Source organism: Phoxinus phoxinus, assembly GCF_949152265.1.
Source record: "Phoxinus phoxinus genome assembly, chromosome: 24".
In the NCBI taxonomy this organism is placed as follows: domain Eukaryota; kingdom Metazoa; phylum Chordata; class Actinopteri; order Cypriniformes; family Leuciscidae; genus Phoxinus; species Phoxinus phoxinus.
The window spans coordinates 11942921-11963397 of NC_136899.1; the positions used below are offsets into that span (position 1 = coordinate 11942921).

At 37.1% G+C, this 20477-nt stretch overlaps 1 protein-coding gene across 1 annotated transcript in view; it reads right to left on the bottom strand.

The window, feature by feature from the left end:
• prex2 (phosphatidylinositol-3,4,5-trisphosphate-dependent Rac exchange factor 2) overlaps positions 1-20477 on the bottom strand; it is a 143939-nt gene that overhangs the window by 4406 nt on the left and 119056 nt on the right. The window contains exons 36-38 of the mRNA XM_079601443.1: positions 15891-15957; positions 13601-13791; positions 3883-3985 (exon numbers count right to left, since the gene is read on the bottom strand). Of these exons, the coding sequence (XP_079457569.1) occupies positions 3883-3985; positions 13601-13791; positions 15891-15957 (361 nt within the window). The remainder of the gene's footprint in view (positions 1-3882; positions 3986-13600; positions 13792-15890; positions 15958-20477) is intronic.

Sequence of the window (20477 nt, forward strand, 5' to 3'; positions counted from 1 at the left end):
AGAACACAATGAGCCGTTGTCTACAGACACGGAGAGGATCATCCAACCTCTTGATAACCTTTTTTCAACAATCGCTTCTCTAAAAATATGGTTAACTCATTTTAGCAGTTCAGCAATTTGGTGTTTATACACAGAATCTCCATAATGGGGCAATTCGTCAGTGTCGCTTTTGCTTCCTCAATGAGTTCCGGGCATTATGATGGATGAGTCTCTATTAAGTCTCGCTGTGAGGTACGAATCACGAATAATAATAAATAGCCAGCCAGGGGGAGCTCTGATGACAGTCATTCATATTGATATTCATAAAGTCATTCTGGAGCCCGGACCGGCGCAGGTAAGAACTCATCACCCACAGGCGGTCCAGAATATGACATAATATACATACATGCATTATGAATTCAGCAGATTTAAAATAATAGGTAATGCTAAAATGCAAATATATATCATAAAAATGTATGACTAGCCTAAAGTATGAAAGTTTAATGTTACTTATAGAGTCATTTTGCACATGCATTTTAATGATCTGACCTATGAATTACTATTTCTTAACGCAGTGGTTTGTATTGGGTTCTTGCTTCATATTTTACATGGAACATCAAGTGGAGAACAAAATCATGAGCAAATTAAACAAAAAGGTATTTAAAACCAAACAAAAAAAATTATTCAAATGACCATGAACTATATAGGCTTACAAATAATGCAAACTATTAAAATGATAATTAAACTATTATAGAATTATTATTTAACATATATTAATTAATATGATATATAATGATATATAAGGCTTATATGACTTATATAAGTTTAAATAAATACAAATTAAATTAATTATAAAATTATTACTTAATAAATGTATTAATAAATGTATGCATTTATAAATTATTGATTTGACTTATACATATATATATATATTGAAGTGTTATTTCATAACACACACATGTATATATATATATATATACAATTGATACATGCATCATCTTTTGTTAATAAATATTATTAATTCACTTTATTTTAACTGAAATTTTATTTATCTTAAATTATTTAAAAAACATGAATAAAAATGACTTTATATAATAATTAATATTTTTATTTAAAACTGGCCTTTACCTCTCATGACTCAGGCCCACCTTGAAGTTTCATTCGTTCTGAGCTGACACAGCAACTGTCATAGCCTTCAATTATACAAGTCTCACAGTGCTTAATGACACAAAAGGAGCAGACCCTGTCAGTTTCATCCATAACCTCGTGAAGGACACTTCAAGGCTAGTCAGAAAAAGACTAACAATCTTCCACTTTCTAAATGAAAGGTATAGGGAGACTTCATTTCATGAGCGCTCATCCTCCTCCTTCCAGACTAACTGGAGAGAGGAAGAGCTTATGCTAATAGCCATGTAGAAAAGAAACCAAAATGAGAGAAAGCAAACCAAGGCAGTTAAGCTTGTTACATTTCCCAAAATAATTAAACAGTCCTTTGATAAAAAATAAATCCTCCTCGAAATGAACACGGTGGTCTAATGTTTGGATTTTTTTGCAACTGTAATTCCAAGTAAATGAACTGGGTCAGTAAAATTCAGAAAACATTCAAAGCAGAGGTAGATATTAGCTTTTTTTTAAATTAAGAAACAATGGGTTTATACAATAATTGAATACAGGGATGGGCAACGTGGGTCCTGGAGGGCCTGACTGTCCTGCAGAGTTCTCGAGCGCCTTGGCCTCGTATGTTTTTTGCAAGCTAATCGAGGTCTTCAGGATTACTAGATACAGGGCAGGTGAGTTTTCATCAGAGCTAAACTCTGCAGGATAGTGGCCCTACAGGACCCAAGTTGCCCATTCCTGATTTAGAAGGTCAACGTAACTTCAACCTTGTGCACTTTTATGTCCCAGAGCAGAGGTTGATTTGTTATTAAAAACTAAAATATTTCAGCTTTCTTATATGAAGATCACATTGAGAGTGATGAGTGAAAAGTGCAATTTTGTCAAATAATGCAAACATATTTTACATGGGATACATTCAATTCTAACTATCAAATCAGCCTATCAGAAATGTTCTAAATAACATTTCATCATTTGAGATGTGGTGGAAATTATGTGTTGGGAGTATGAATGACTTATGGAGAACAATAATTATCCCGTGACGTATGGGGTCAGTACGTTGTTTTTGTAGTTGGAAAAAACACAAAGATGCATTAAATTCATCAGTAAAGACTTTTATAATGTTCAAAAAAATTATATTCCAAATAAATGCTGTTCTTTTGAACTTTCTAAAAACTTGAAAAATGAAACAGGATTTTTTAATAGTACAAAGTCCTCTTATATGTCAAAAGATTAGGAAAATGACTCTAGGTCAGGTTTAGGAAAAACCTAGCTGTATATGACTTTCTTCTTTCAGCCAAACACAATTGGAGTTATATTACAAAATATCCTGGCTCTTCCCAGCTTAATAATGGGAGTGAATGATATATTAGATTTTGAAGCACAAAAAAGTACATCCATCCATCATAAAAGTAATCCATATGTCTCCAAGGGGTTAATAAAGGCCTTCTGAAGCAAAGCGATGCGATTTTGTAAGAAAAATATCCATATTTATAACTTTATAAACTGTAATCACTAGCTTCCGGTAATGGTTCACAATAGAATTCTATGTTCTATCGTATGACGTATGCAGCTTTAGCTAAGCTTAGGTGAGAGTAGACGCCTCTTACTGTTCAAACAAATACGGCTGGGCAACAAACTCAAGCTCATCCGACATTTCTCTGTAAAAACTCTCGTTTCAGACTTCTAATTCATGACCAGTGTTTTGCTCTATCCTCTGCGCTTACGCGTTCGTCAATACGTCATGCGTCGGGTCAGAGGTCGCTCTTCCGCCGTAACTCAACTCGCGCAAGGAAGCCAGTGATTATAGTTTATAAAGTTATAAATATGGATATTTTGGATATTATGGATAAAAAAAAAATGCATCGCTTTGCTTCAGAAGGCCTTTATTAAGCCCCTGGAGCTGTATGTGGATTACTTTTATGATGGATGGATGCGCTTTTGGGCTTCAAAATCTAAACCATTCACTCTCGATATAAAGCTTGGAAGAGCCAGGATATGTTTTAATATAACTCCGATTGTGTTTGTCTGAAAGAAGAAAGTCATATACACCTAGGATGGCTTGAAGGTGAGTAAATTATGGGAAATTTTTGGGTGAAATAACTCTTTAAGATAGAAAACAATTAGGCTGTGTGTCCACCAAAGCGTTTTTAGCCAACTGAAAACGCTAGGCGCTCGGGAGCGTTTTGGCAGCGCAGCATTTTTTTCAGTTGAGACACTTTCATTGTTATGATACGGAATATCCACAGAATATATTTTGTTTAAATAAGTGTGAAATGTTGATTTATTGATTCTATATTAAAATGTTGATACAATGTAACGTATTTTCTCTGGCTCTTGTTTTAAATTATTTTGTTCCGTTATTATGCTGCGGCGGTTGGGTAAAAAGTGACAGTGATGAGCGCTGCGTTTTACCCAAAGTTGAACATTCTTCAACTCTCGGCGACCTGTAAAAAACGGCGAACGCTCAAGCGCTTCAGCGTGAAAAAGACTCTCAGCGCCTCATTACACTCTTGGCGTTATAAAAAAGCGGCCCTCCCATTGAAAACAATTGAAAAAACACGCCAACCGTGTGAAAAAAACGCTTTGGTGGACACACGGCCTTATATTCAATTATAAAATACATTAGTTAAATGCAGCCTTGGTGAGACTTCCTTCAAAAACATACAAAAAAAACTTTTGAACGGTACTGTGTTAGTGGACCAATTAAATGAACTAGAGAGTGTAAAAAGTGTGCTAAAAGTCTACAGGGCCAAAAGTGTTGAAGAAACAGCCAATAACAGAAGATACCTGCTTCCTCATGACGTCAGTGGCCTGCAAGATGCATCGTGGGGGCAAGCCGTGATTCCGGGCCAGAAGAATGGCCTGTTCCAGCGTAACACTCAGTGTACAACTGCAAGACAGCAAAGAAAATACAGTCCGCATTTAGCACCACACACTCCACATTATAATGTCAAATCAGGGCTGTTTATCAAATACATAAGTATTTCATAAAGTATTCAAATGCTGATTGCAGCAATAGCAAAAATGAGGGGTAAAATGAACAACAGATGTTTTTTCCCCCACTCAAGTGTATTGAGAAAAAAAATCTGTTTTCCATTTCCCTTTATCAGAGATCACTTTCCACTAGCCTTGCTCTCATTTAATTAATTACGCTGAGATGATTTTAATTAATAATTTAATTATAAAACAGAGAAGCTAAATAAATAGGACTAAACTCTGATTACAGCATTGAAGAGGACGACAGATTCTGGCTCTTCTGGGAAAGTCGAGGCATTTAACAAGCTTGTGCGGCCCAGGCTGGTGTCTCATCCGTCTGTGTCAGAGCCTGGCTAACATGAAGACCTGTCAGATGTGCTTTCATTCCAGCTTGATGAAGCATGGCATGCGCTTTCATTCTCTGAGAACATGTGTCTGCCACTCAAGTCCCATTAACATTTGAGCAGACAGTCAAAGGGCAGCGTGGCCAAACAGGTGTGAGAGTCGTTCTGAAACTGAACAGTCCCAAGAGACCAACAAACATCCCCCAAGGTGAGCTATAAGCATGCAGTCTCTAAAAGAGCCAAAGACTGTGACCCCCTAGATAGGAGTGAGAAAGGAGCCAATCAGGCTCAAAAGATCTGATAAACAATAGCATCCCGAATAAGAGGCCAATATAACTTTATGAGCTACTAGACATGTCGATGCACAGTGCCTGGGTCAATAAGACAAGACAGAATCCCCACAGTCCTTTCCATAACCATGTGATGTATAAATCTGGAAACAATCTGCTCTCTAATCTAAACACGAAACCTTTACAACCCACTCGCAATAATTACGAAAATGCCATTAGATGGAAAAAACACTAGGCTGTGCAATAACCCCTTTGTAAAGAAACACTACGCGCCTTTAGACTGAACACGTAATACGCATGCGCATGATGCCACTGTTTTCACAAATTCGCTTTTTTGTAGTTTACACAGAGACGATAATGCTATCGTTTTTCAAAAACATATTTAGTTGAAAACAGTGTCATGTAAACGGCCCCTAAATGACGACTAGGGAGATATCAAACTATTTTAGATCTGATAAACAATTAAGCAATCAAACAAAAAAAGTAAATATGTGACATTGCTCTTTTTTTTTTTATATACCTGTGGGGAAACTAGTGGAAACTAGAAACACCGTGACTATACAGAATCCGTCAAAAAGATATTTGGTTATTTAATAGCTTGTCCACTGTCTATATCCATGATGCATCAGCCTGACATTTCCATCTCGTTTTCGGTGATATATTATATACATGTTCACAGGCTTTTTACCGGAAGAGGTGTCAGATGTGCTATATGGCTCTCATCTGTGAATTCAATCATTCAGTTCTTCCGAAGTGAGAACAGCACTGACCTTTGGCTCAAGTTTTTTTTTTTTTAGTTGATCTCAGTATGCAGATAGCTCTCAAACTAGAAAATATGAAACTTACTGGATGATGGATTTGTTTTCTGTGCCTTTGTAATAAGTGCATTTGAATTCGATGCTTGTTTCACTCTTTGATTGTCTGCCCTTGGCAACAAATTGGTTACTTTCTGCTGACTATGTCGAAACACACCCGATGCTAAGGTGTATTTTACCCTCAATTGCATTTCTCAGATCGATCCTTTTGATTTATAATAGAGAAGGAAAAAAAACATGAAACAAAGATTTCAGTCAGCAATCGCCAGTGTTCCTCAATCCTCACATCGGCCATTGATACTGAACAGTCATTTTAAACTTCAAGGACGCGTCATGACGGAGCAAAGAGAGGTGAATCTCACTAAAGTGTAGGCTTGATTCATGCGTTTCCGTTACGCTGATAGACACACATATACTGAGTGTCAAGGGCACTGCGTGACCTCTTAACTACGCCTGGATATTGATCCTTCGCAGTGTTTTATGGCTGATTGAGCCGTCTCGTATCTTCTCAGCCGTAGCATTCCTACTGTTACTTAATTGCTTGAGGGAATGCTGCTCAAACGCTAGCGTAAAGGCCCTCACACACTCACGTCATACGCCACTTTGACCTCCACATGACAAGCATTAAAAGAAAGCATCACAGGAGAATAATTGTATGAGGTTGCTAGCAAAAATGTGGGAAGAGCAAATTGTAGAATTGTGAAAGCAAAAACAGTGTTATTTTAGTATTATTTATATACTATTTTAGTATTTAGTTTTAGTTTTCCTTTTAAGTTGGACGTTTAATCATCTTTTTGTCATTTTTTGTTGTTGTTTTATATATTTCTGCATAGCTTTAGCTCACTTTTGTTTTAGTTTAAGTAATTTAGTACTTCAATTTGTTTCTGTCAGTTGGCAAGCCAACATTTCCAGTGATGTACCGTATTTATCCTTCATTACCGTATAAGTATTTTGAAGTAATTTTACTTCCCTACATTCCAAGGCATAGTAATCTTATTTTGGTCACACTTTAGATTAGTGTCCAATTCTCACTATTAACTGCTATTAACTACAACTTTTGCCTCAATAAACTGCTTATTAATAGCTAGGTATAGTTGTTAAGTTTAGGTATGATTAAGAGATGTAGAATATGGTTATGCAGAATAAGGCATTAATATGTGCTTTATAAGTAATAAACAGCCAATATCCTAGTAATATGCATGCTAATCAGCAACTAGTCAATAGTGAGAATTGGACCCAAACTGTTACCCTTTTTACTGCACAACATTCCATAAAACATAATTTTCCTCGTTATTTCGAACGGAAAAAAACGCCACCCTCCTGAAACGCAAGAGCGATGTCCGATTTGTGAAGCTGATTTGTTTCAATGAATCTGTTGAACTGGTTCACAAATAACACTGAACGACTTTTTTATAGTATTTGTCGCAACATATTTGCTCAAGTTTCCATATTTAAAAAAAATCCCGATATGGTATATTTCGCTTGTTGGCACACTTGAATTATCAGTAACTTAAATTGATATTTATTTTGTATATTAGTTGAACATTTTGATAGTGTATAATAAGTATTTGTAATAAAATAAAAAGTTACTAAGCACTAATCATTCTTATTAGTTGCGGACTAATGACTAGTTTGGAAACGCTGGCACTTTTATTAAAATATCATCTTATAAAATAAAAATAATGACGAAAATTATACACTTTCATTTTTTGGTACATGAATCCCCAAGTGAAAAAGAAATATACTAAAATCTATTTGAAATACATTTATTTTATGCTAGGCATACTACAAACACATTTACACATTTATGTATAGTATTTCATATAAATACCCTGCAATTGCACAGTTGGTATACTAAATTGGTATACTTAAAGTCTGCTAAATTGGAACAACTAATTTTGTACTTAATGTACTTCAGTCATCCGGAAAATAGTGCTGAAGTTCAACTAAAGATATACTTAAGTATATTTGATTGTGCTTAAGTGGAAATATTGCAAGATACACTTTAAACATCTTGCATTAAAGAGTGATATTATACAGAAGTCATACTAAATAATAGGGATATTAAAACACATTTTAGGCTTAATATTAATAAATGTGCATTGTCCAATAAAGTTTTACATTTCTATCAGTAACTCAAGCGATATGTCAGTAAATATGTTAATGGATTTGTAGTATACTTCGTATGAAATAAATGTATTTTAAATACATTTTGGTATAGGTTTTTTCTCACTAGGGTCCTTAAATTGTTGTATTGCATCAGTACTAGCGCTTTAAAGCGGGACACAATTTCAGGGTAGATCAGAGATGCTTTGCCATCACAGCAGAGGTGGGAGCCACAGAAGGAGCTGCGCACTATGGAGAATCAAAGCTGGCCTGAGGCAAGACCTGTGTGAAGGCATTTATTGGCTCTTTATAAAATAAGCACTCTGAACTCCTCTGCTGATGAATAAAATGTGGAAGAGACTTATCAAACGGGATTCTCAGGGGATGACGCTTATATGCTATACGACCAGAAACTTACAGCCAGCAGATGTAAATGTCTAAATTACACACTTAAATGTGACTCTGGGAATGGACAGATGGACTAGAGAGACAATAAATGGGAGAAAAAGTAGATATTGGTCTTAATAGATGAATATGATCTGAATGAAAGATCTAAGTTGGGGATGTCGGTATTTAAGCACATTTATTGAGCTCTAGAGACCCATGAATGTTTCATTGGACTATTCATGAAATAATGGACTATTCAAGAGTAGGACAGATGGTTAAAGTACACAAAAAAATAATGTCACTGAATTTAAGCATTACATGTCCCCTCTGTGGGGCCATGATGAGGTTAGTCAAGGCTTTTTGTGCCAAAAAAAAGAGTTTGCAGGTGGGTTCAATAAAGTTTGCAGAGCTTCATATTCAATAAACGTCAAAGGCTGCATTACGTTGTATCAGATCTACAATATAAATGTGCATTACAAACTGTTAAAGTTGAACTGATATGATTGAGGACCTTCAGCTTCTCTTTCCAAACACCTTTGGAGGGATGTGCAGAACAATGTGTGATACACACAGCTAGAACCAGCACAAAGTTTGGGAAACTTTGACACATTTAACTCTTATCAGTAAGAGTATCTATCCTATTTACTTCATATTACCTATTTGTGACTGGGTGGCAACAATGATGGCATTGACATATAAATACATTAATTTGTCCGACACCTACAAGTTAAAGCTACACTGTGTAGGAATTACTCCCATCTAGCGGTGAAATTGTATATGACTACCAACTGAATATTACTTTCCAGCCCCTCCCATTCCAAGGGCGTTTTAACTCCTACGGTAGCCGTATTATTACAAATCTGCCGGCAGTCGCGAGTAATCTCCCCCTCACATTCGCCACGGTGCCACTGAGTGTAAAAAGGCGAAGGTTGAATTTCCAGGTATGTCCCTCTTTGGCTAATGTATTTTCCAGATGGAGGCGCAACATGGCCTCCGCCATTCGAGCAGCTCACCCGTATGTATTATAAATGACAGATTCTACACTTACGAGAATACTTGATTAGTTGGTAGAAGTAATTATACATTAATGAGCACATATCATTTTTAAATAAAGTGTTTTTTGCTAAGAATCAACTTACAAAATTACACAGTGTAGCTTTAAGGAAGTTCAGATTGTGCCGGACTGGTTTTGAAAGTCACAGTGTTTTCATAGAGCACTGAACTCATTTACAGTACTTCAATACGTCAAGGAAAATGTGATTTCACATTATATGACCATTTTAAACGGTGTTCTTACTCTCTCTATTTGGGAGGAACCAGTAAACTTAAAACAAATGTATACTGAAATTGGACCTCCGCAACACCTTGGCGAAATAACTTTAGCCATAAAATAAACATCAGCTCTCACTTAACTTCAGCCACATTTGGCAGGTAAGCACTTTAAAGCAAAGCTTGTGCCTCCATTTAATTTAATTAAAAGCAGGAACTGGCACATTTTGGCTGTTGATTGAGGCTGTTTGGCAAACAAAAATGTATATAAATAGTAGCGCATAATAAATGCTGATGCTCTGCATTTGATGCATACTGGTTTTAATATGTCAGGATAACCACATCTGACATCCTTCTCCAAACTGTCACATACGTTAAATATTACATATTACAGCAACTTGAATTTGGCTACTATTGAAAAAAATGGACTATAAATATGAAAAACTTTTCCCAAACCATGTTTTGCACAGAATTATCTAGAACTATCATTTGGTTATGAACAAGCACAGGTTAAATAGAGAGTGTGTTTGATGGAGGCATGTTTAGAGGGGAGAACAGGACAGAATTCACCGTATCCGTGGCAGGTCTGAGCACCTGCGGCTCCACTAAAGCGGAGATGTGGCCTGTAATTGCTCTGGCGTACACATGTGAGTTAGTCACACCTAAACCAACACACACATTTCATGCTGCTTTTCCAATACACTGCAGTAAAGAGCCACTCAAAGAGCAGCATGCATGTGCAGGGCCTTCAAATTTGAGATCGAAATATCGTTCCAGCAACATACAATGCTAATAACAAGTAAACACTCTCCTCTTCTTTTACACATCCTGAGAATTATTACCAATACCAAAACAAATGCACATGGATTTCTACAAATAAATAAAAAAATAACACTAAGTGAACCAGAACTAAATGTGTGTTTTTTTTTTTTTTTTATCAGGACCAAAGAACTTTTTATCAGGACCAAAGAACCAAGCGAACCAAACTGCAAGTGTGAACACACCCTAGAAGCTAATATCTCTAAAGAAAAAAAGCCCTGATTTGAAGGTTTTGTGGATGGTTGCCAGGGTGTTACTATGCAGTTTCTTAAAGGTTCTTCTTCTGTTAAGTAGATGTTAGCCCATTCACTGGCTCTCCCCCGCTAGGAACACCCCTGTGTGGTCAAATGAAGGTGAAAGATCCTTCCAAGCAGATTTGTGACAAAGGTATTAAAAATTCCCAGCTATCGCAAGTATATAAAACATTTTGCCAATAAATATATCGCAAAGCACTATAAAGCCCCTATTACAAACGAGACCAAATGTAAATCTTCTCAGAACTGTCTGTCCTCCCAAACTCAGTATCTAGGCAAAACAAGCTGGAGAAAGTGATGCCACCAAGGGGCCTATACAAAATTCGAAGAGTTACAGTTCTCCAGACAGTGCTGTGAGAAACATCAGGGGGGAAAAACTTACAAGATGAGGAAAAAAATACAAGAATAGTCATACTGAACTAACAAGGATGGTTTCCTGGAGTGACCCAGCTAAAAAAAAAACTGATTTAAAATTCAATTGGGCATCTTTGGAATGACTTTGCAATTCAAAACCGGTTCCCATCCAACTTGGTCAATTTTGCTAAGAAAATTGGTTTCAAATTTCAGTGTCAAGCCAAGAAAAACTCTGCTGCCAAATGAGATTATAATAGTGGGGGCAAATGCCATGGGTGTGCATAATTAAGAATTGAATTGAGAATGCTTTTCCTAAATTTGAATTGAACTTAAAATTAAATTCAAATTCAAATTTAAATTTAAGAAAGTAGAATTACAATTTAACATTCCTAATGAGTGTAAAAACAGGCCTGTATGGACTGGGGTGGATGAACACTTCCACTTCCTGTCATTCAAATTCCAGTTAAACTTCCAGTGAGGTGTAGGCCATTCCATTCAAATTCCAACTAATGAATTAAAACTGTCACTGACGGTTACATTTTGAATGATGAACATTCCATCAATGTAAGTCAATATACACTGCGGTTCAAAAGTTTGGGGTCGGTATAATTATTATTTTTGTCAGCAAGGGTGCATTAAATTGATCAAAAGTGAAAGTAAAGACTTACATTGTTTCAAAACAAATCTATTTTAAATAAATGCTGTTTTTGGTTACACTTTATTTTAAGGTCGACTTGTTGCAGTGTAATTAGTAAGTAATTATAATTAACAACATGTACTTCTATAGGGCTACAATTAGGGGTTGGCTTAGGGTTAGTTGCAAGTAATTATGCATAATTTACTGTTAATATACACATATGGTGACAAGTCAGCAAACAGGCAGGAGGTTAAACAGCTGGCCGTCTGGTGCAGTCATAACAACCAGGAGCTGAACACACTCAAAACAGTGGAGATGAGAGTGGACTTCATGAGAAACCCCCCAGCACGCCTCCTACTTATCATCATGAACAGCACTGTGGCTGCAGCGGAGTCATTCAGGTTCATGAGCTCTACCATCTCTCAGGACCTGAAGAGGGACAATCACATTGACCTCCATTGTGAAAAAAGCCTTCCTTCACAAGCTGAGGAAGTTTAACTTGCCACAGGCACAAGTTCCACTGAGTTCCATCACTGAGTCTGTCCTCTGCTCTTCCATAACTGTCTGGTTTGGCTCAGCTACAAAATCAGACATCCGAATATACAGAGAACGGTTCTGACAGCTGAAAGGATTATTGGTGCTCCCCTGCACACCCTCCAAGAACTGAATACATCGAAAGTTAGAAAAAGAGCTCAGGAAATCAGTCTGGATCCCTCACATCCAAGCCACCTTCCCTTTGAACCTTTGCCATCTGGCCGTCGCTACAGAGCACCAGAACAGCCAGGCACAAGAAAAGTGTCTTCCTCCAGGCAATCTACCTCATGAACAGTTCAACCCTACATCTTCTTATCCCAATTTCATGTTGATTCTATTTTATTTGTATGTACCATATCTGTACATACAAGTTAGTCTGTTTTGTTAATATTAAAATTAATAAGAAATGTAAATTGTGACCCTGGACCACAAATGGTCCAGTCTTATGTGTCAATGTTTTGAAATTGAGATTTATACATCTTCTGAATAAATAAGCTTTCCATTGATGTGTGGTTTGTTAGGATAGGACAATATTTGGCCGAGATACAACTATATGAAAATCTGGAATCTGAGGGTGCAAAAAATCGAAACATTGAGAAAATCCATTTCTGTTGGCGATTGTGCTGCATTCACTCACAAAAATATATTTTATATATTTAAGGTAGGAAATTTACAAAATATCTTCATGGATCATGATCTTTACTTAATATCCTAATGATTTCTGGCATAAAATAAAAATCTATAAATTTGACCATACCGTGTTTTGTTGGCTATTGCCACAAATATACCCGTGCGACTTATAACTGGTTTTGTGGTCCAGGGTCACAATCGAGCACCAAATCAGCATATTAGAATGACTTCTGAAGGAAAATGTGACTGTTTTTACGGTTTCATCAAATGAATGCAGTCTATTTCAGCTTAAGAGACATCTTTCAAAAACATAAAAAAATCTTACTGATCCCAAGTCAATGAGATATTTTCAACAAAATCTGAATATTTGACGAATATCAATAAACATGTAGTGCTGAATTTCAAGCACTATAATAACAAGGTCCACAAAGGATGAATATTCTGGCACTATATAGGGACACAGGGACAAATAAAAGCACAAGAAATTGAAAATAAATAAGAAAAGCAATTTTGTGAAATAAGTATGTCAGCTCTCGCTGATACTAAAAGAGGCCTTGAGATGAATAACATGCGTTCCTTCAGTGGAGATTCACAAATGAACCTTTAGAGAAATGGAGCTGTCTGGATCATCTCTGAAATTGTGGATTAAGCGAGAAAATTCTAAATTTAGAACTGAGATGCTGAGTATTCATAATTGCATTGGATGAATGATTAGTGCAGAAAAAGGTATTTATGGAATGATACATGAGCATGTAATGAGGATTATTACCTATTCATGCAGAAGAGGAAATTGAATATTAGATGGTATGAGGAAGAGAGATTGGATAGAGGAAAACTGCAATAGAACTATCTAGATACACCCCCCCAAAATCCACCAAAACAGAAGAAAGATTGAGGCTGCAGAGAAGAAAACAGGATAAAAGACATAAGTGACAGGAAGTAAATTGCTCCGAGCTACAGACAGAAAGAAAAAAAGACAGGGGAGGAAAAACAGAAGCATTCCACTTAGAGTCCCTGGCGAATGCCTGATGCCTGTCGGACAGAAGGGAACGGAGGAGTTTGAGTGTATGTGTGTGTAACCCAGACTGACCGGTGTACTCCGCTGTTACACATGACGATGTGACACGCTCCCAGGCGGCTGCAAAGCTCCGAGGCCACGGTGAGCAGCCCGACTCCAGACGCTCCACAGGCTGTGAACTGACATGCAGCCGTCCGCCGACACGAGATAAAACTTTCCATCAACCTGTACAACTCATCCAGAGCATTAAGAGGACGCATCAGCTACAAAGAGGGAGAGAGTAAAAGAAAGATTCCATGTTAAAAAGATAGGTCATTATTTAATCACTCTCATGATGTTCCAAACTCATATTTTTCTGTGTCCATTAAACACAAAAATAAATATTCTAAAATCTAGAATCATCATGCTTTTCCACACAATGACACAATGATTAATCTCCAAAAATGAATGAATGAATGAATGAAGGAAGGAAGGAAGGAATGAGGAAGGAAGGAGGAAGGACGGACGGACGGAAGGAGGAAGGAAGGAAGGAAGGAGGAAGGAAGGACGGACGGAAGGAATGAAGGGAGGGAGGGAGGGAGGAAGGAAGGAAGAAAGGAAGGAAGGAGGAAGGAAGGAAGGAAGGAAGAAATGAAGGAAGGAAAGAAGGAAGGAAGGAAGGAAGGAAGGAAGGAAGGAAGGAAGGAAGGAAGGAAGGGAGGGAGGAAGGACGGACGGACGGACGGACGGACGGACGGACGGACGGACGGACGGACGGACGGAAGGAAGGAAGGAAGAAAGGAGGGAGGGAGGAAGGAAGGAAGGAAGAAAGGAAGGAAGGAAGGAAGGAAGGAAGGAAGGAAGGAAGGAAGGAAGGAAGGAAGGAAGGAAGGAAGGAAGGAAGGAAGGAGGAAGGAAGGAAGGAGGGAGGCAGGGAGGGAGGGAGGGAGGGAGGAAGGAAGGAAGGAAGGAAGGAAGGAAGGAAGGAAGGAAGGAAGGAAGGAAGGAAGGAAGGAAGGAAGGAAGGAAGGAAGGAAGGAAGGAAGGAAGGAAGGAAGGAAGGAAGGAAGGAAGGAAGGAAGGAAGGAAGGAAGGAAGGAAGGAAGGAAGGAAGGAAGGAAGGAAGGAAGGAAGGAAGGAAGGAAGGAAGGAAGGAAGGAAGGAAGGAAGGAAGGAAGGAAGGAAGATTTGTATGCTATATTTCAAGTCATTTGTACCTGGTTTCACAGACAAGGCTTAAGTCTAGTCCCAGACTACAATGCATGTTTGAGATGTCTTAACTGAGAGCAACTATCACTTGCCATTGTTTTGTTTCAAGATGTACACCAAATGTCCTAATTTACCTACGGCCTACTCCTGGCTTAAGTTAAGCCCTGTCTGTGAAACCAGGCCCTGAAGTAATATGAAAATGCTGTCTGAAAAACAGGGTGAAATGTACCAGTGTCCAGTTAGAGATTTCTGTCCTTCCATTGACAGTTCATGCAACTACCGGTACTACTTTGACGTCTCTTCTAGCAGAAGCTCAAACGTGCTGCGTAACACGAGAATGAACCACATTGGTTCTTGAGGAAGCTCAAAGGTGCTGCTTAACACAAGAATGAATCTCATTGGTTCTTGCTGAATCTCAAACATGCTGCGTAACACAAGATTGAACCTCACTGGTTCTTGTGGGAGCTCAAATGTGCTGTGTAACACGAGAATGAATCTAATTGGTTCTTGCTGAAGCTCAAACGTGCTGTGTAACACGAGAACGAATCTCATCGGTTCTTACAGAAGCTCAAACGTGCTGTGTAACACAACAACGAATCTCATTGGTTCTTGCTGAAGCTCAAATGTGCTGCGTAACATGAGAATGAACCTCATTGGTTCTCGCACATCAAGCAAACATGCTTGAGCTTCCGTTTACCACAACTGATGTGTGTGTTAATGAATGTTTATATGTGAATAAAAGCCTAAATTAAATCTGTTCATCATATAAAGCGATCGTGTCTCTTCAGAAAATTTGGACTAAACCGGACAATTCATATGGATTTGTTAAACGATCTCTTTATGAACTGTTTGAAGTGTCAAAGTGGTAGTTGCGTAGCTGTCAATGGAGGGACAGAAAGCTCTCAGATTTCATTAAAATATCTTAATTTGTGTTTCAAAGATGAACGAAAGTCTTACAGGTTTGGAACAACATGGGGGCGAGTAGATGATCAAATTTTTTTTTTTGGTTGGGTTAACTAACCCTTTAATGACAGAAATGCCATGTGTAAACTCTGCAGGTTACTTTTGTCATTATTTAGAATCAACAAATGCATTTGATAAATAACTAGGTTCACTCTACTTTCGTAATCACAGCTTTTCCACGAGTCCCTGCAGATTGTATGATGGCACATACCTTGTCTATAAAAGCCGCTTTGGGCGCCGAGCTGGGGGGAAGGTTTGATTTATCCAGATAAAAGGCCCTATGGAGGAATAATAAAGACATGTTAGTGTAAGCAGTGAACATACATACTGTAGAATAGACAAATGATTGCATACACAAGAACACAGGATGTGCTGTAAAACGTAATTTGGGATTTGATTTATCTTTTACATAAAAAAAGAAGCTGGTTGTAAAGATTCTTTATTCTACAAACAAAGCAGCTGGGAACTCTATTTTAAAACAACACAAATCTACATTACTTTGGGATTCGTTCCAGATGACAATTACTGCATGCAGTACCAATAACAGACATAGGTGGCAGTAGAGGAGTTGAAAGAGAATTAATTCTGCATATGGGGAATATATCCAAATATAATTATTTTTCCAATTTTAAATCAAAATATCACACTTTTATTGTAAAAGAGGCATGGCAGGAACTGTCTGCACTGTGGTTCTGGGTTTGTGGCATATTGCAGCACATGTTTATTGTCAGGTAAATTAATCCACCATCTGCACCCTAGCCAGGGAGTTATTTATGATGATAATACTCTCATTTGACACAGCATTAATATAATTTTTAATTAGTCAAATATATTAATCCTTTGCTGATTGGAGCAGATGATATGAAAATCATGGTCACTATTACAGACTCTCTCTCTCTCTCTCTCTCTCTCTCTCTCTCTCTCTCTCTCTCTCTCTCTCTCTCTCAGAAACAAACACACACATGCATGGAGTCTTGAGCTGCCATCATATCTAACTCACCCTGCATACTAATTGAGGCAGCTTAGGTTAGTGTAATGGGAAACATTAAGCAAAGTTCTTTAGAAACACCAAGAGGCCATCAGCTTAAAGCACTAAGTGCTTAAATCACTAATTCCACTGATTTACAAAAGGATTTTCATCTTCATTGCATTAAGCAGCACCCAACATATCATGCAAAGCGCAAACAAACACGAATGGAGGTTAATTGGCTTAGAAACATCTATCAAGGCCTCTAAGCTCTGATTCAGCAGCTGGTAGACTTCGATTGTAGCCATTTCAATGCAGTGTAATACACAGGAATGTCTGTGATCCTGGTATATTATTGTTTCAAATGACATATCTAAAGCTAAATCTCACTAGACCTTTACCAGCTTTCTGGGGTAAAATAACAGTCGGAGATTTACCATCTAATTAAAAAAAAAAATCAATAAAGTCAGTCTGATCAAATATTACATTATACAAATCACAATTTGTAATCAAAAGTAACAGTAAATACTTTTACATTGTTACAATATATATATATATATATATTTTAAATAAATGCTGTTCTTTCAATCCTTCTATTAGTATGTCGAACATATTCATCTATTTTCACAAAAATATTAAGCACAACTGTTTTAAACATTGATAATAATAAGTTATCAATGTTTCTTGAGCAGCAAATCAGCATATTAGAATTGTTTCTGAAAGATCATGTGACACTGAAGACTGGAGTAATGGCTGCAGATTCATTATGCCATCAAAATAATGTTTTTAAATAGAAACATTAAAATGTGATAATATTTCACAATATCACTGTCTTTTTAATGCTTGTTGAGCATATAAACCTTCAAAGACATTAAAAAAATATGACCAACTCCAAACTTTTGAACGTCTGTGTGCATTTTAGTAATATTATATTTACATGAATCAATATTATTATTCTTTATTTTACATAAACATTTTTACATTTCAATTTTGTTACAAAACAGTAACAAGATATGATTAAACTTTTCTAAAATGTATAATGCTCTAATATTTACTGACCCTGACTACAACGGAGTGTGTTGAAAAGAAAGAAAAGGAGACGAATGTACTTGTAATTTCAGTCAAGAAGACAAATGCCTCTCAGACTGCCGACACAAGACCTTCACAATCCAGCAGTTCTGTGCCGGCTGCTTGTTCATTTTTGTGAATTCTCAGTCTCTGAAGTTTCAGTCCATCACCCTTCCTGCAGATGGCCTAAAGTCTCAGAATAAGCCATGGCCACATATCCATCAGCAAAGTCTCCAAAGATGTCCTTGCCTGGACATATCAGAGCAGGATTTGAAAAGTGCTCTGTAAAACTCAGTTTGACTGAAAACTATCAAGGCAAGACTAGAAAGATTCTTTATGAAAGAAAATCATGAAAGCTCTTACACACCCGTAAAAAAAGAGTTGTGCTAGACCAGTTAAAGTTCATAAGTCACTATGGTTCACGTCCTGATTTATCCACACCAGTACAGTTTCATGTAATGTGTCAGACTGTGACTAAAGAGTCCACGGATTTAAAACAATAGCCCGCTGCTTCTCAAAGTTCTACGCACCAGATGGGCAGAACGGGTCTTCACGCATCGCAAAACCAAACACACAAGTTTGGCGGGCTCAAACTGCACCAGATGGAGCTGACGATTTATGTCACTAGATCAATCGCCCATCCGCTGTTCAGTTTCACGGCAGAGACAACAACTCACTGTTGAGAAACACTGCACTGACAGGGGGTGTGCGTTAACTTGTATTTAGAGGCATGAGATTTTTCCACAAAATCCCATCCTGAATCTTATCTTTTACATAATGTAACAATGGCACTGTAAGATAAAGTGTTACCTAATAAAATATGTGACGTGGTTAAATTATGCATAATTACATGCAACTAACCCTAAACTAACCCCTATTCCTACCCCTAACCCTATAAGTGCATGTAGTTAATTATTAGTACTTCAAAGTTTAATTACATTGTATAACACGGACACCTTAAAATAAAGTGTAACCTTTTATCATTTTAAATGTTATTTCAATACTAAAAAGAATACCATGGTACAGAATATGATACTTGTCAACAAAAATATATAGTGTAGTTAGCAATGAGAAAGTAAGATTGAAAGAAAGAAAATACAATGTACCTTGGTATAGTGATGACATCATATAGTACATAGTGTTTTGACATTTTGACATATGAATATGAAATATAACCTGATTCATGTTCAATCACATTTATATGTACACTACCGTTCAAATGTTTGGGGTCAGTTACTTTTTTGTTTCTTTGTTTTGAAAGAAAGAAAGAAAGAAAGAAAGAAAGAAAGAAAGAAAGAAAGAAAGAAAGAAAGAAAGAAAGAAAGAAAGAAAGAAAGAAAGAAAGAAAGAAAGAAAGAAAGAAAGAAAGAAAGAAAGAAAGAAAGAATTTCATCAAAGATAAAGCATAACAACAAACCCCCCACGCTGTGAAAATGGATTCTGGTTCTGGTGGGCTTTATACTGCGATTAAGAGTCACTACTCAAGCAAGCAACTGTAATCCATTAAACCAGAGGGGAGTGTTATCTTAGCATGTGCCCTGTTCTGTGTGTGGTGAACGTGGGACCCTCCTGCAGGAGTCGTAACTCAGCAGTGGTCTTTCCTTTAAGGCACACTGTGCAGTAACTGATGGCCTGTGTTTTCTCTCCATGGGCTCTTATGAGAGACTTTAATGGAAATGCTGGACAGGATCCAAGGATGGGACCAATTTAGCTGCGCCTCTGTTTGCTGGGCCTAAAAGCAAATTGCAGCCACTGCACTGTTTCATCTTAAAACCTGAAAAAAAAAAAAAAAACTCCTGGCCCTATTTCACAAGCATTACCCAGTGTGCTTTGGGGTCTTCAGGCATGATTAGACACTGATGAATGAATACAGCATGCCTCAGCGGGACCATGATAGTATGGAGTTGTATTTAGATGCAAATAGAGGTATTTACTGAATCAAATCAACGATGTCTTTAATTAATTTACTGAAATTTGTTTGCAATACCACAGTACATCAAAACACATTTACATACATTCATAAACTCCATCAAGATGGAATTGTCAGACCCACAGATAATGTGAGAATTATATATATATATATATTCCACAGAACAAATTCATGTCACACTTTAAATTAGGGTCCAATCCTCACAATTATTTAACTATTAACTATGACTTTTGCCTCAATAAACTCCTAATTACTGTTTATTAATAGCTAGTAAGGTAGTTGTTAAGTTTAGGTATTGGGTCGGATTAAGGGATGAAGAATATGATCATGCAGAAAGGCATTAATATGTGCTTTATAAGTACTAATAAACAGCCAATATCCTAGTAATATGCATGCTAATCAGCAACTATTAATAGTGAGAATTGGACCCTAAACTAAAGTGTTACCCAGATTCGTCATGCTCATGTAAAGTCTGGAGAAGAGAAGTGTGTATTTCTGTGCAACAGCAGTGTGAAGTTTACAGGGGTCTAACAGCATTATCTACCCTGACATGTGTCGTTTAAATCATGCAATTAAGTCATTTGCAGGACAGAGGCTGTAAAAATGAGGAAACAAGACCTTTCAAAGGGCCTTAAACTTCATGATGATCTTCAGGTTTCAGTGCTAACTGAAGTAGCCAGGTGTTCACTATGACCTGTGAACACCTGGCAATGCAGTGTAATACACTACAATTTCACCGCTATAGATGGAAAAATATCCTACACAATGTAGCTTTAAGAATGCATAGTTAATATTTGCTCAAATAAAATTGTATAAAATTCAATTTGTCATAT